The 13889-nt window shown below is 48.8% G+C and overlaps 1 protein-coding gene across 3 annotated transcripts; it reads left to right on the forward strand.

Moving 5' to 3' along the window:
* The first annotated feature begins 420 nt into the window (after positions 1 to 420).
* Slc35b1 (solute carrier family 35 member B1) lies at positions 421 to 7352 on the forward strand. Of its 3 annotated transcripts, none has more exons than XM_021176473.2 (9): positions 421 to 715; positions 1370 to 1473; positions 2056 to 2186; positions 2791 to 2821; positions 3350 to 3507; positions 4681 to 4807; positions 5881 to 5987; positions 6128 to 6281; positions 7064 to 7352. In XM_021176473.2, exons 1-9 carry the CDS (start codon positions 504 to 506, stop codon positions 7114 to 7116), a joined length of 1077 nt encoding a protein of 358 aa, XP_021032132.1. In that variant the 5' UTR covers positions 421 to 503; the 3' UTR covers positions 7117 to 7352. The 3 variants fall into 3 exon arrangements, with proteins under 3 accessions (XP_021032132.1, XP_029340085.1, XP_029340086.1); XM_029484225.1 differs by having other exon boundaries at positions 463 to 715; positions 2081 to 2186; XM_029484226.1 differs by lacking the exon at positions 421 to 715 and adding an exon at positions 804 to 822 and having other exon boundaries at positions 7064 to 7345.
* Positions 7353 to 13889: the final 6537 nt, after the last annotated feature.

The following is a 13889-nucleotide window of genomic DNA, read 5'->3' on the forward strand; positions in this document are numbered from 1 at the left end:
GGTAGACAGGGTTGGAGTGGCTAACGCTGGGCAGCGGCTAGAGGGCGCTACGGCTCTATGAAGCGTTCTTGGCGTTAGGACCCAGCCGAGGCCTGCCAGCCAAAAGCAAAAAAAAAAAAAAAAAAAAGCCTTTAATTCTCTCCTGGCCTCACCGCCTCTTTCTCCGCCCATCAGTCTATTTTCGCTCCGCGGAGCCAATTGATAACATCCACATACTTATACGTCATCACTATACGCCGCGTAATCGCCTAGGCCTCCCCACTGAGCTCCAGCTTGTAGATGTCCTCGGCGTTGCCTGATCGGAAAAACCTAAAAGAGGAGACAATAACCTCGATATGGCTGGCTTTCCTGGCCACCAGGAATGGAGCCAAGGTCTTAAAGCCTGCCTTCTTTCCTAGAACGCTCCTGCCGGGGCGGGAGGCATTTCCCTCTCGGAAGCTCTGAGCTGGCATATCAGGAGGTAGCTGCTCCGGCCTACGAGCCGGCGGTCGCACGCAGCTCCTATGAGGTCCCTGCCGCCGGCCGGCGATGTCCGCCTGGAGCTTTCGCCTTCGCCGCCGGTACCGCTACCTGCTCTGAACGGATCTTCGGCCGACTCGTCCGTGCGTCTCATGGCCGCTAGCAGATCCCTGGTGCCTGATCGGCTGCGCCTGCCGCTCTGCTTCTTGGGTGTCTTTGTCTGCTATTTCTACTATGGGATCCTGCAGGAGAAGATGTGAGCAGACCCTTGAGGGGGCGGGACTGCTAGCATCCCCCAGCCAGGGCCAGGATTCGGTCTCCACCGTCCATTTTACGGTCTAGTCTTCAGGCTTCCTGTGTCTGGTACAGGGTTTTCTCTTCTCCGGCTCGGCCCTCTGACCTTTTTTTGCACCCTGTTATTATGCATTGCTAGCTGAGCATCCTTGTAATTCTAAAATTTCAGGGCCGGCCTCTGGAGTTTTAGAACGCGATTCTTTTTTCCCTTTAGATATTTTTACTTTTGTTGATTCCAAGAGCGCTCCGTGACCTGAGCCAGGTCTTATTTTATTTTATTTTTAGAAAGCCCCGAGGTGTTTGCAGACCGTTAATCTTCTTGCTCTCGGTCTTGCTTTCTCTCTCTCTCTCTCTCTCTCTCTCTACGGGGGATAATTTTGTTCAACTGTCTGACTTTTACGGATATTTTTTCCTTAGGCTATGGTAGCAGTAGGTTGGCGTCTAGTTTTTAGGCTTAAATCAAATCTGCTCCTTTGGGTAAATGAGCTCAGTAATCCTTCCTAACTCTAACTACACCCACAAAAGCATGATATTTCCAAAGCTCTCCGTGGATCTGAACATACTTGATGCCACCGAGTAGCACACACTAATTGCTTTTTTATGTGTTTCATCTTAGCACAAGAGGGAAGTATGGAGAAGGACCCAAACAGGAGACATTCACCTTTGCCTTAACTTTGGTTTTCATCCAGTGTGTGATCAATGCTATGTTTGCCAAGATCTGTGAGTACCTCATAGTAATTTGTTGGGCTCACTCTCCTTTCTCCCATATTCTGGGCATAGACGTGGATTCATCTTTAAAAATCAAAGTTTTCCCTACCTCCACACCCTTGAGTATTTAAACAGCTTCTCTACAGTCTGTAAAACCAATGGCTGTGAAATGAGATTAAAATATTAGGCCTCTAAATTATACCAACATTTGAGTTGAAGATGACTGGGCCGTCTATATTCCAAATCCCCATTGAAAGCCCTTAGAACATTTTCCTCTTTATCCCTTTGACTTTGCTTTGTGTGTCAGCTTCAAACATGTCTTTGTTCCTGTCAGTAGAGTTAAGCCATCCTTTCTTGAACTCAGTGAATCCCTCCCTCCACTCAGCATGTGGTTGTGTTAGGCTTAAGGGGAACTGGGACGATGAATAATTTTCAGAGATTTCCCAGCTTAAGAGGATAGAAATAGCGGTCTTAACTTTACAGGCAAGTTCCTTTCCTATGGCCTCAACTTTTTGCTTAGTGGTCCATCCTTGGCCTACCGGGTTTCTCTTGTATGTTTTGTTTGTTTTTGTTTTATTTTTTGTCTTCTCCCAGTGATCCAGTTTTTTGACACTGCCAGGGTGGATCGCACTCGGACCTGGCTCTATGCTGCCTGTTCTGTCTCCTATGTGGGTGCCATGGTCTCCAGCAACTCAGCCCTGCAGTTTGTCAACTATCCAACTCAGGTGAAACCTCAGGGTGAGATGAGAGTTGGCTCAGAAATTGTGTGGACAGGACTAAGGGGATCTTCTCTCCTCTTCCCCTCAGGTCTGTGACTTAAAGGAAACAATCCTAGAAGGCTAGGGATTGAGCTCAGTTAGTGGAGCTGGCTTAGCATGCGTGAAGACCTGGGTTCCATCCCAGCACTGCATGAGCGAGGCGTGGTGTCACATGCCTGCCTGCAGTCCTTGTACTTGGGAGGTAGAGGCTGGAGGGTCAGAATCAGAGGTTCATGATCATGTTCTGCTGTAGCAGTGTATCCGGTTCAAAGCCAGCCTGGGCTACTTGAAACTATGTCCCATACAAAACAAACCTTGAAACTATGTTCAAAATATAAATAAATGAAGGAAGGAAGGAAGGAAGGAAGGAAGAAATACTCAAAGCAGAGTATGCTTGAGAAAGAGTTTAGGACCTAGAGTTGGGTACAGGTTGGGTTTGGCTATGATAGGGCTGCCGCCTGAGGCCAAGCTGTGGGGTTGAGGGCCGATGCTGTCGCCTCTGAATGTGGCAGCGACATCCCTCCTGGGACCCCACAGATGCTCAGAAGTTATCTGCTCACTTTTATTTCAGGTTCTCGGTAAATCCTGCAAGCCAATCCCAGGTAAGCAGAGACTGTGAACTCTGGCTTCCTCTTCCTCCCCAAGTGACTCTGGGTGGCCCCTTCCCATCGGAGGTCTCCCTAGTGTCTTTCCTGTTGCCGGTGTTGCTTCCTGTGGTGTGCACAGGCCAAGTGGGAGCGAGAGGCTGACCTTGCCTGCCTTGTGTCCTCAGTTACTGTAGTGTCCCCCATGTTTTCATTATCACCACACACCCAGAATCCCGTGCGGGCCAGCTACCTCTTCCTTTCAGTGTCTGGTGTTCCCTCCCTTGTCCTCCGCCCTTCCCAGGTCCTCCCTGGACCTTTGACTTTTGTCCCCTCCCTTCCCCACCTGTGCACTACTCAGGCCCTGTTGCTCAATCATCTTTATCTGGGTGCCAGCCTGACACCCCTCCCACCTCACCCTCTGTAGGGCTTCTTTCTCAGACGTTTCTCCATCAGTCTTGACATGGCTTTCAGGAGGAGGGTGCTGGGGTCACTGAGACCAGTGGGACTTGAGTTTCACTGTCTTGTTTGCTTGTCTCTCTGTAGTTATGCTCCTGGGAGTGACGCTCTTGAAGAAGAAGTACCCGCTGGCCAAGTACCTGTGTGTATTGCTAATTGTGGCTGGCGTGGCTCTTTTCATGTATAAGCCCAAGAAGGTGGTTGGGATAGAAGAGCACACTGTCGGCTTTGGAGAGCTCCTTCTGGTATGCAGTCCTATTTTGAAGGCAGCCCTTTCTAGCAGATTCCACCAAGGACAGCCCTTAACAAGGCAGGCAGAAAGCCAAGGGAGGGCGTGTTGTCCCCTGACTCCTTCCTGTTGCTGGTCTTTGCTGCAAGGTCCCTGACTCTGCTATGGCCACAACAAGGAGCCTGAAATATTTAGCCATAGCTAAGGAAGCTCTCCTGGAGAAGAGCGCTCTGAAGTCTGTGCCTAGATCCCTGTGTGAGCTCAGAGATACCGGAGAGCTGAGGAGGAAAGGATGCAGTGTGCGTCCCTGGGTTTCCAGGCAACACAGAAGCCAGACTTGAATGAACGGCAGCTGTCGTATAGTGTTAGGCCCTGTCCCAAGTGCTTCACGTCGTCGCTGATTTACTCTTTCAACAGTATTCTAACACAGTGTTATCTCCCATTTTATAAATGAAGAAACTGAGGGGAGGCTAACTCACTTGATCACTTAAGTGGCAGTCAGGGTTCCAGGCCAGGCAGTCTGATCACAGAACCTAGGCTCTGGAGTATAGTTCTCGCCACCCCCACCTCCCAACCACTTTTTGAGACAGGATTTCTGTGTATAGACCTGACTGGCCTCAAATTTTAAAGATCTGCCTGTCTCTGCTTCCTGAGTGCTGGGATTAAAGGCGTGCACTACCACTACCCTGCAGTAAGAACACAGTCCTTACTGAGCCAGAAAGCTAGCCTGCAGAAGAAGCAGCCCTTGCCCAACTCCCTGGTTCAGTCCCTGTGCACCTACAAGGCTTTGACACTGAGAACTGGTGGGCTTCCTGTTCTACTCTGATTACAGCCCCATTGTGACCAGTCTGGTGCCTGCCAGGAAAGAGGCTGGCACAGTCTTTCTTTTTTTTTCTTTCTTTTTTTTTTTTTTTTTTTTTTTTTTTTTTTTTTTGAGACAGGGTTCCTCTATGTAGCCCTGGCTGTCCTGGAACTCACTCTGTAGACCAGGCTGGCCTTGAACTCAGAAATCCACCAGCCTCTGCCTCCTAGGTGCTGGGATTAAAGGCGTGCGCCACCACGCCCGGCTGACACAGTCTTTCTACCCCTGCACCTGACTGTAGGCAGTGTAATTCTGAGGACTCTGTCCAGGGCTGTGGAGGCACCCTGCTGGCCAGCTCACTGCCGGCTGCTCTTCTTCCTTTCCCAGCTCATGTCTCTGACCCTGGATGGACTGACAGGTGTTTCCCAGGACCATATGCGGGCTCATTACCAAACAGGTTCCAACCACATGATGTTGAACATCAACCTTTGGTCCACGTTCTTGCTTGGTGCTGGTAAGGAGCCATTGTGTTGTTCTGTGCACAGATCACCAGAGGGCAGACTCCTCTCATCCAGTAATCCCTACCCTAGCTTGGCCTCCAGTTGTTAACTTCCTTGCAGGACAAGGGCCCCACTTAATTCCAAAATGTCCTACTGTCTAATGCCTGAGAGACCTTCCTGGAAAGACCAGTGCTGGCAGTATCTCTCCTCTCCCTATTACTAACACTGTAGGGGTAGACATGTTCCAGCAGTCGAGAAGGCACACGGTGAAACACACAGAGATAACTAGGAACAGTCTTTCTCATGAGGTAGATGAGACATGAGTACAGTGCTTGCCGACTTACGAGGGCACTGAATGGAGCTTACAGATGACGGCCTTTACTTTGGAGACATCTGAGCACACATAGAGAGTATTTTTCATGTAACACACTGGGATAATGGAGAAGACTATTGGTGCTAGAGGTGACCGATTCCCGGAGCTTCCTTGAGCTGCAGACCTGTGGGTCACTGTCTGCAACATCTAAGGATGCCTGCGTTCGATCACTTTTTAAATTGCTGGTTTGGTTTTGTTTTTAAAAATTTATTTCTTTTATGTACACTGTCTTCAGACACAGCAGAAAAGGGCATTGGATCTCATGACAGATGGTTGTGAGCCACCATGTGGTTGCTGGGATTTGAACTCGGGACCCCTGGAAAAGCAGCCAATGCTCACTGAGCCATCTCTCCAGCCCACTGGCTTTGGATTTTACTTTTGTTTTTCTGAGGCATTTTCTCACTCTAGTTCAGGCTAACCTAAAACTCACAATCCGTCCAGTCTCAGCTTCCCAGACTCTGAGATTATAGACACAAGCCAAACATACCCACCATCAGTCACTTTGGCAGAAGAAAACCATTAACTTCGAAGCCTTTCTTGGAAAATCAAGTTGGTTTCTGTAACTAGATAAGAGTTTGAGAAAGATGCATACCAGGCCAGAATAAACTCCACACATGGTTCCTTCTTCCCCCAGCTGCCCTCAAGTTGTTTAAGCAGGCTGCATGCAGTGTGCGGGTAAGCATAAGACATGCTGGTCACCTCTTCTCTTTTTAGGGATCCTATTTACTGGGGAGCTCTGGGAGTTCTTGAGCTTCGCCGAGAGGTACCCGACCATCATCTATAGCATCCTGCTCTTTGGCCTGACCAGTGCCTTGGGTCAGGTGAGTTCCTTGGAGGAGGCAGCTTGGCTTCCCTCCTGTGTGGTTCAGAAAGAATGGCTGGGAGCAGAGGGGAGCAGTTAGCCCTGGTATGGGTGGCGACCTCAGGGCTGTGCTTGGTCTCATTCTGCTTCTCTTTCTAGAGCTTTATCTTCATGACAGTCGTGTACTTCGGTCCCCTGACCTGCTCCATCATCACCACAACCCGGAAGTTCTTCACCATCTTGGCTTCTGTGATCCTCTTTGCCAACCCCATCAGCTCCATGCAGTGGGTGGGCACCGTGCTGGTTTTCCTGGGTGAGTTCTACCCAGAGGGAATGCCTGTAGGGGCCACAGAGGGAAAGCGGCAGAGACTTGCCTTGTTATTTACGGAAAACTTTCCTAAAGGAGAAGAGGAAGCATTCTTTGTAATGCAGCCTCCCTCTTGTGCATTCCATCTTAGTGATGCCCTTTAATGTCATGGGCTTTCAGGATCCTGAGTGGGACAAAGTCTGGTATTTACTCCCCTGCTAATGTGTGTGTGTGTGTATGTATGTGTGTTTGTGTGTGTGTGTGTGTATGTGTATGTATGTATATGTGTGTGTGTGTCTGTGTGTGTCTGTGTGTATGTATATGCATGTGTGTGTCTGTGTGTGTGTCTGTATATGTGTGTTTGTATGTGTGTCTGTATTTGTGTGTGTGTGTGTGTGTGTGTGTGTGTGTGTGTGTGTGTATGTGTGTGTGTCTGTATGTGTTCCCAGTGTCTTGGTGACTTTTCATTTGTTGGCATTCTCTTGTCTTTGAGGAAGCTTTATACAACTATTCATCCAAAGTGTGTTGTGCCCAAAACTGGGCGCAGTGATGCCCACCTTTAATCCCAAAGCTTGGGAAGCAGAAGCAGACAGAAAGGTCTCTATTGACAGAGTGAGTTCCAGGAAGCTAAATCTATGTAGTGAGACCTTGTCTCAAAACAAACACAAACAAAGCAAAGTTGGTTGCATCTGAAGCCCCACCTTGGGGAAGCTAAGCTGAGTTCCTTAGGCCATTGGTAGGCTTCAGGTCCTCCTGTGGAACTTAAGTAGCTTTTCTCCTTTCCATAGGTCTCGGTCTTGATGCCAAGTTTGGGAAAGGAACAAAGAAGACCTCCCACTAGGAAGAGAGAGGCCTCCTCTACTCCAGAAACACTTAAATTATTATCTCGAACAGGGACATCTTGGAAAGATGGACTCAGTCATGATAAGGGACTGGGTTCCAATCTTTTTATAAAAAAAAAAAAAAAAAATCAAAGGAAGCAAGATGGAATATTCTAAACAAAGCGCTTAGGGTTTAACAAGATGTGTTGCTAATTTCTGATTTTGCACAAATAAAGAGAAGAAAGGCAAGCTGGAAGTGCGAGACCCTGCTGCTGCTCGCTGGGCTGGGCTGGGCTGGGTGAGACTGGGTGGTGAGGCTCCCCCCCTGAAGTGCACAGAAGTGTGTGTGAGCAGGGGGAGCTCTGGGAGTTGGCAGGATTGAGCCAGCAGCCTCTGTTCCCACAGGCGAGCTCTAAATATGCTGAGACAGGTGGCTGGCCCTGAGAGCCAGGGGATGTAAAATCACTTCAAAGCACGGAGGCAAAATGAGTTGCCAAAAAAAAAAAAAAAAAAAAAACCCACCCCCACCAACAAAAAAAAAAAAAACCGAAAGGTGTGTTCTCAAGGAACACCTTGAGGTTGAAATGGGCCCAGGGCCTTAGAATCTGCTGGCTTTTGTCTTGTCCCCCACTGCCACCCCTCAGCCAGAACTTAACCCAGAACCTGTACGTGAATCATGAACATGTTTCCAAGGTCCCTGAACATGCTTTCCCCGATTTCTCCCTCCCTCCCTCCCCTGTCCACCAGGCCCCCCGGGGAGCCTGGATTCATTCCTCCTATTCCCCTACCCCCCTCGGCAGAAGAATCTCAGTTCTCTGCCGTTCTAGCGTGCCAAGGTGTCACCATGCCAGCTTCTGCCTGTTGAAAAGGACGCTGGCGGAAGGCAGGGTAGCTGAGTCCTGGCTCAGAGCAGCTGTCAAGTGCTCTGGGTGGTAAGGGGGTTGGGGGGGGGGGGAGAAGGAGGAGCATGGAGCAGAGCCACCTGCCCACTGCTGCCTTCAGAGCTAGATCACAATCCTCCAAGGACCAAACTTTACACATGAAAGTGCATTGCCACCAGCTGCAACTTTCTTTCCATCTGTTGCAGCCCCCACCCCCCTTGGTTCTCCAGATGGGAGCCTGGCCTCCTTCCTGTGTGCTGCCGCAACTGCACCCTCTGCACAGCCTCCTAAACCCTTCCCTACTCAAGCTTCCTAGGGGCTGGGGTATCACAAAGTCCCATCTCTAAGCTCCTCTTCTTTTGAACTCCTTTCTTTTAGGGAGTTTTAAATCCATTTGGTGGAATTGACTTTTTCCTCTACCTCTCTCCCTGTTGGTTTTTGTTTTGTTTCGTTTTTTTTCATCATGCTGAAAGTGGTTGGCACTCACGGAGCCTTCCTGGGTGTTCTTCTGTGGGTCAGATGGTGGTTAGATCCTGTTGGCAAGGCCAGGGCCTCACAGGTGGCCAACATCTGTGTCTACTGTTCTAACAAGAAACATCAGTTTCCCGGCCACCAAACTTGCCCCTTTCCACCACTTTCTCCATGCCATTTAGCTGTCTTGAAAGTGTCCTATGCTGGTCACCGAGACAAGACTGCTTTCAGCAGCTTGAGATTAAAAGGCTCATGGACTCAACTTGTCCTTCCAGCTGCGTGCTTGGGAGTCCAGTTCTTGGGCATTCCTGGCTGCTCATCTGACACTTTTGGTGCCACCTTCCGTGAACATGCAGGCACTTCAGTGGTAGCTTAGACTGGTGCTTGCCCCTGGGAGGCTCACGGTCCAATAACAGGCAGGAAAACAAAACACTACATCTCAGAAACAGGAAGGTGTCCAGGCAAGGTGAGGCTTGACTATTGTGTAGGAAGATGAAAGTCTGGGCGGATGAGCGTTGGCCTTGCTGCCAAGCAGGAGAAGTGCCTTTCAGCTGCCCCGAGCTCTTGCCTGGTTTGCTGTGTTCAGTTAACTTCAGTGAGAGCATGTGGCAGGACCATGGTTTTCAAGCGGGGCAGCATTCTACTCAAAGAGACCTAAGAGCTATGCTGCCAGCTCGTTCAGCCTGCCATGCTCACCTGCTGGAGCATGGGAACTGAAAGCCAGCATTGACAGAATCAGTCCTATTGTCTCTAACAGGCTAGATACTGAAATACCAGGCAAGTTCAAACAGGCGATGTTGATCTGCTAACCCTGGGCAACCTGATGCCTCAGGTTTCGAAAGATCAAAGGACCTCCTCTGCAGTTAATTCTCAGCTATGTGCTGAAGGAGGAACCCAGCCTGCAGACATCCCTAAGCCCCGTGTTTTCACCAGGGCTGCATTGTACTTAACTCTGTTTTGGTCCCTTTCTCTGGATCTCCGTGCTCAGGCTCCTGACAAACTGATTTTCCACTTTGGCCTACAACAAGGAATGGTGACCCACAAGTGCTATTTGGGGTGTAATCTTAGGGATTGCTCTTCTAGAATTGAACAGAAATAAAAAATTATATTGCTTTCAAAAGGATGTAGAAGGGCAGGTATTAGGTATTACTGTAGATCATGCAGAAGGAACAGATTTCGTACCCTCGCTCCCCTGTAACACTTGCAAGGAACGTTGAACAAATGTCTGTGTTTTTAGAGATAGGAGAACCCGTGAGCTGAAAGGTTAGGTGATCAGCTGTAGGCTCCTGGTGTGTCTTCCAGTGGTTGTCTCCTGGACCTTGGCCCTCCAAAGGAGGGATGTGCAGCCCCTCGGGAGGCCCGTTGCCTTCAATAGCTGGTTCCACTTGTCAGGGAACAGTTTGTATGGTTTACAAGCAGAACTGGTCATTTCCCCCAGATGCCCTGGCAGAGAAATTGCCCCCCGGGTCCCTGTGGGATCATTCAGTCCTTCCCATTGACAACAGAGCAGCTGTCTTCAGGAACAGTGAGCTCACATGTTTATTACTCTCCTGCTTTGCCAGGGCTCTTTAGGCTGTGCCATTTCATCCTTAAGACACTCCTGGGGAGAGCTGGGGCCAGAAGCAACCTCCCACATCTGAAGTAGGAAGCCTGAAATTCACCAATCCCGAAATAAATTCAGCTGAAGACTGAACACAGCTTAGCTGAGGGCTGGGGGGGGCTGGGGGACAGGGAAGGTGGGGGTGGGGGTGCAGCAAAAATAGCCTGTTTTGTTTCCCTATGTTAGGTAATGTTGGGTCAGGGACTGCTTTAACCCTCAGCAGGCTAAGCTGGTGGACTGCAGCTGTACAGATTTTCTGGTAATTCCAAGTATAACTTCCAAAACATCTGGGAACTGACAATAAATCCTATATAAAAATATTTATGGTCATATATAATACTATATATAATATATATATATAATACTATAATAGGATATGTAGGATATATAATATATATAGTACTACAATTGGATATATAATATATATGTGTGGAGGGGTACTTTGTTTTGTTTTATTTTTTGAGACCAGGTCTCATCTAGCCCAGGGTGGCTTAAAACTCAAAAGTCAATACGTAGTTGGGACTAAACATGGACTCCTCCCACCTAGGTGATGGAGAGATGGCTTAGGGGTTAAGGGTACTCTCTTCTCTTGCAGATGATTGACCTTGGGTTCTCAATACGCCTGGTGGTGCTTCATAGCCACCGGTGACTCCAGCTTCAGAGGATCCAATACCTCTGGCTTCTGAGGGCACCCATACTCACATGCACACACCCCAGCACAGACACATATATATAATTAAGAAACACACAGAGACTCCTGTCTTTACCTCTCAAGGGCTACAATTACACAGTGTGTAATACCACGCCCAACACCATTACAGTTTAGAAAAGAACATTTTAGGGAAAGCCTAGCCAATCCCTTCCAAAGAGAATATAATCATCCCAGTATTTTGATGATAAATCCAATTTTCAGTTGTAGAAGCCATTGGACAAAATGTTATCCTCTGTAGAAAGGTCTGGTGGCATATGCCTCTAATTTCAGCTACTAGTGAGGCTACGGTAGGTTGCAAAATCAAGGTTATCCTGGGCAAGTTAATGAGAGCCTGGCTCAAAAAAAAAAAAAAAAAATGGGGAAGGAGAGAGTACAGGGCATAGTTACCTTGCCTGGAATCCTAGCATTTGGGAGTTGGAGACAAGAGGATCAGGAATTCAAGATTATCCTTGGCTCCTCAAAGAGTTCAAGGTTAGCCTGGGCTACATGAGACTCTCAAAATTTTTACTGAACTCATGAATGACGCTGGGGATGTAGTTTCGCTCAGGAGATTTCTTACCTGAGCAGGCATGAAGTCCATGAGATTGCCAGCATAGCACAAAACCAGACATGACAGAACGTGCCTGTATCCCCAGCATTCTGTAGGAGATGAAGGTAGGAGGACCAGAAATTCAAGGTCATCTTAACTAAACAGCAGGTTTGAGGTCAGCCTTGGCTACATGTGATCCTGTCTCACAGGACAAGGACAAAGGGTAGCAGGGACACTGGGGATTTAGCTCAGTGGCAGAGCCTCAGGTTCAATCCCCTGTACTGTATAAATAAACATAGTCTCTGATTAGATATTGCAGGGTATCTTACTAGGAGTGTTCATGTGGTGTAATTCTCAGTTTGAGCTAGTACAGTGGCTCACTTCTGGTAATCCTAGCTACTGAGTGGGGCAGAGGTAAGAAGATTGCAAGTTCAAGGCCAGCCTAGGCAACTTCCCAAGACCGTGTCTCAGAGCAAACATTAGAAAAGGCCGGAGTGGAGCTCAGTGACAGAGCACTTACCTAGCTAGGATTGGTGAAACCCTTGGTTCAAGTCATAGAGCTAGAAAACCAAAATCCCTTACAATTTAGGGACCATGTTCCACAGGGCACTCAGCCCAGCAGGGACTCAAGGTCAAGTGTGATGAAAAAAATTAAGAAAAGAAAAGAAAACAAGAAAGCGACCTGAGATGAAAGTGTCCATAACTCAGAGCAATCGGGGGGGGGGGCTTGAATCACCCACCCTGGCCTCAGTCCCTCTAGGCAGCCAGCTGGAGGGTAGTCTGTGGGGGCTACGGGAGCTTTTCAAGAAGGGCTGCAAGGAACCTCCTGTGGTTCTTCCTGAGACCTCCCTCCAATATGTTTGGACTGGCTTTAGTCACAGGGCTCCCCCGTGTCATCCAGAATATTCTGGAGAGAAGCCACTGCCTTGTTTAAGCCATCTGACAGGCATGATCCTCAGGCCTATAGCATGTGCCAAAGTCTGCCACTGGCAGGGAGGGTGGGGAGGGGACCCAGAGGAACTTGAAACCTTGAGTGGTTCTGTTGGTGTGAAGGGCCACCAGGAGCCTCAGAGGCATGAGAAGCTGATAGCAGTTCACCTGGCTCCTGCCCACAGAGACACAAGCTCTCAAGTGCAGGTCGCTGCTTCTGCTGCCCCTGAAGCTCGCCTTTTTCATCCAAAATGGGCAGACTCCCTGTGATTTCTGGGAAAGGTAAAAAGGGAAATGCTTCAAGCCATACGCCAACGCAAAGGACATGTGTGCTTCGGCCCACTCTCAGTTTTGATTGCGGCATCAGGACATTCAGAGCTAGCAAAGGTGCCATGTTGTAACTTAACGTCTGACTAGATGTCTTGCTTCCTACCTAGGATCCTAGAATTGCCACAACGTGACCACAGGCCTGCAGGCATTCTGTACATGAAGGCTGGGAACTCGATGTGGGAGATAGAGATAGAGGTAGAGGTAGAGAGAGCAAGAGAGCGAGAGCAAGCAAGTTATGGGAAAGGGTCCATACTCCCTTCAGAGTCCCTGGGGGCTCCATACACAAGATTCATCCTAATCACATAACCTATTAATTCAAAGGGACTTCCTAGCCAGGCACAGTGCTGCACGCCTTTAATCCCAGCACTCGGGAGGCAGAGGCAGAGGCAGGCAGATCTTTGTGAGTTCGAGGCCAGCCCAGGCTATATATAGAGACTTTGTCTCAACACACACACACACACAGACACACACTCACACAGACACACACACACACAGACACACACTCACACAGACACACACACACAGACACACAGTAGTTTCCCAAGCAGAGCAGTATAACTAACTAGGCAGCACTGTGTGATATGGTAATTGTTTCCAGAGGCTGTACAGATGGACAATGAGGTTGAGCGCATGGATACCAATCACAGCAGCCCATCCGGTTGGATTCCCACTTTCCTCCTGGACTCTCCATATACTCTCCAGGGCTGCCAGGTTTAATGAATAAAAATACAGGCTGCTTATCTCACGTTGAGTCTCAGATAAATAACACATTCTTGGTATATGTCTCTGTATTCCAATTTAGCCAGCATTCTATATTTTATCTGGCATTAGTCATTACCCAAAATGTTCTCATGGGCCCCTCTCCTCCCAAGGAGGCGCTCTCATTTTCATTCAAATCGCAGTTCTGTGCTCAAGGTACGTTTTGTTCAGGGCCAGACTTCTTGTTTCCCTGGTGGCCTGGGGAAGTGCAGTACCAGATCTCATCAGCAGGGGGCACCACTCTCCTAGATGAGATTCTTCAGAATTTGCTGGGGGCTTCAGGAAAGGAAAGGTGGGGACACGGAATTGAAGGCTCTATTTGTTGCTTCAGTCCTCCCCCTGGAGCTCACGTCTCACCCCAACACCCTGCCAGAGCTATTTCTGTGGACCAAGAACCTGATCCTGTCACTTGGCTCCGAAATCACTTCCAAGGTTCCAGAGTTACCTTCTCGACGCAGCTTAAAAAGCCCTTCAGGATCCCACTGGTGTCTATTTTGCCTCGTCAACTCCTGCTACTTCCAGCCTGCTCCATCCCACCCACCTCACACTCCCAGCTCTCCCATTCACCAGGGACTATTTGT

This window comes from Mus caroli, chromosome 11, assembly GCF_900094665.2.
Source record: "Mus caroli chromosome 11, CAROLI_EIJ_v1.1, whole genome shotgun sequence".
Taxonomy (NCBI): domain Eukaryota; kingdom Metazoa; phylum Chordata; class Mammalia; order Rodentia; family Muridae; genus Mus; species Mus caroli.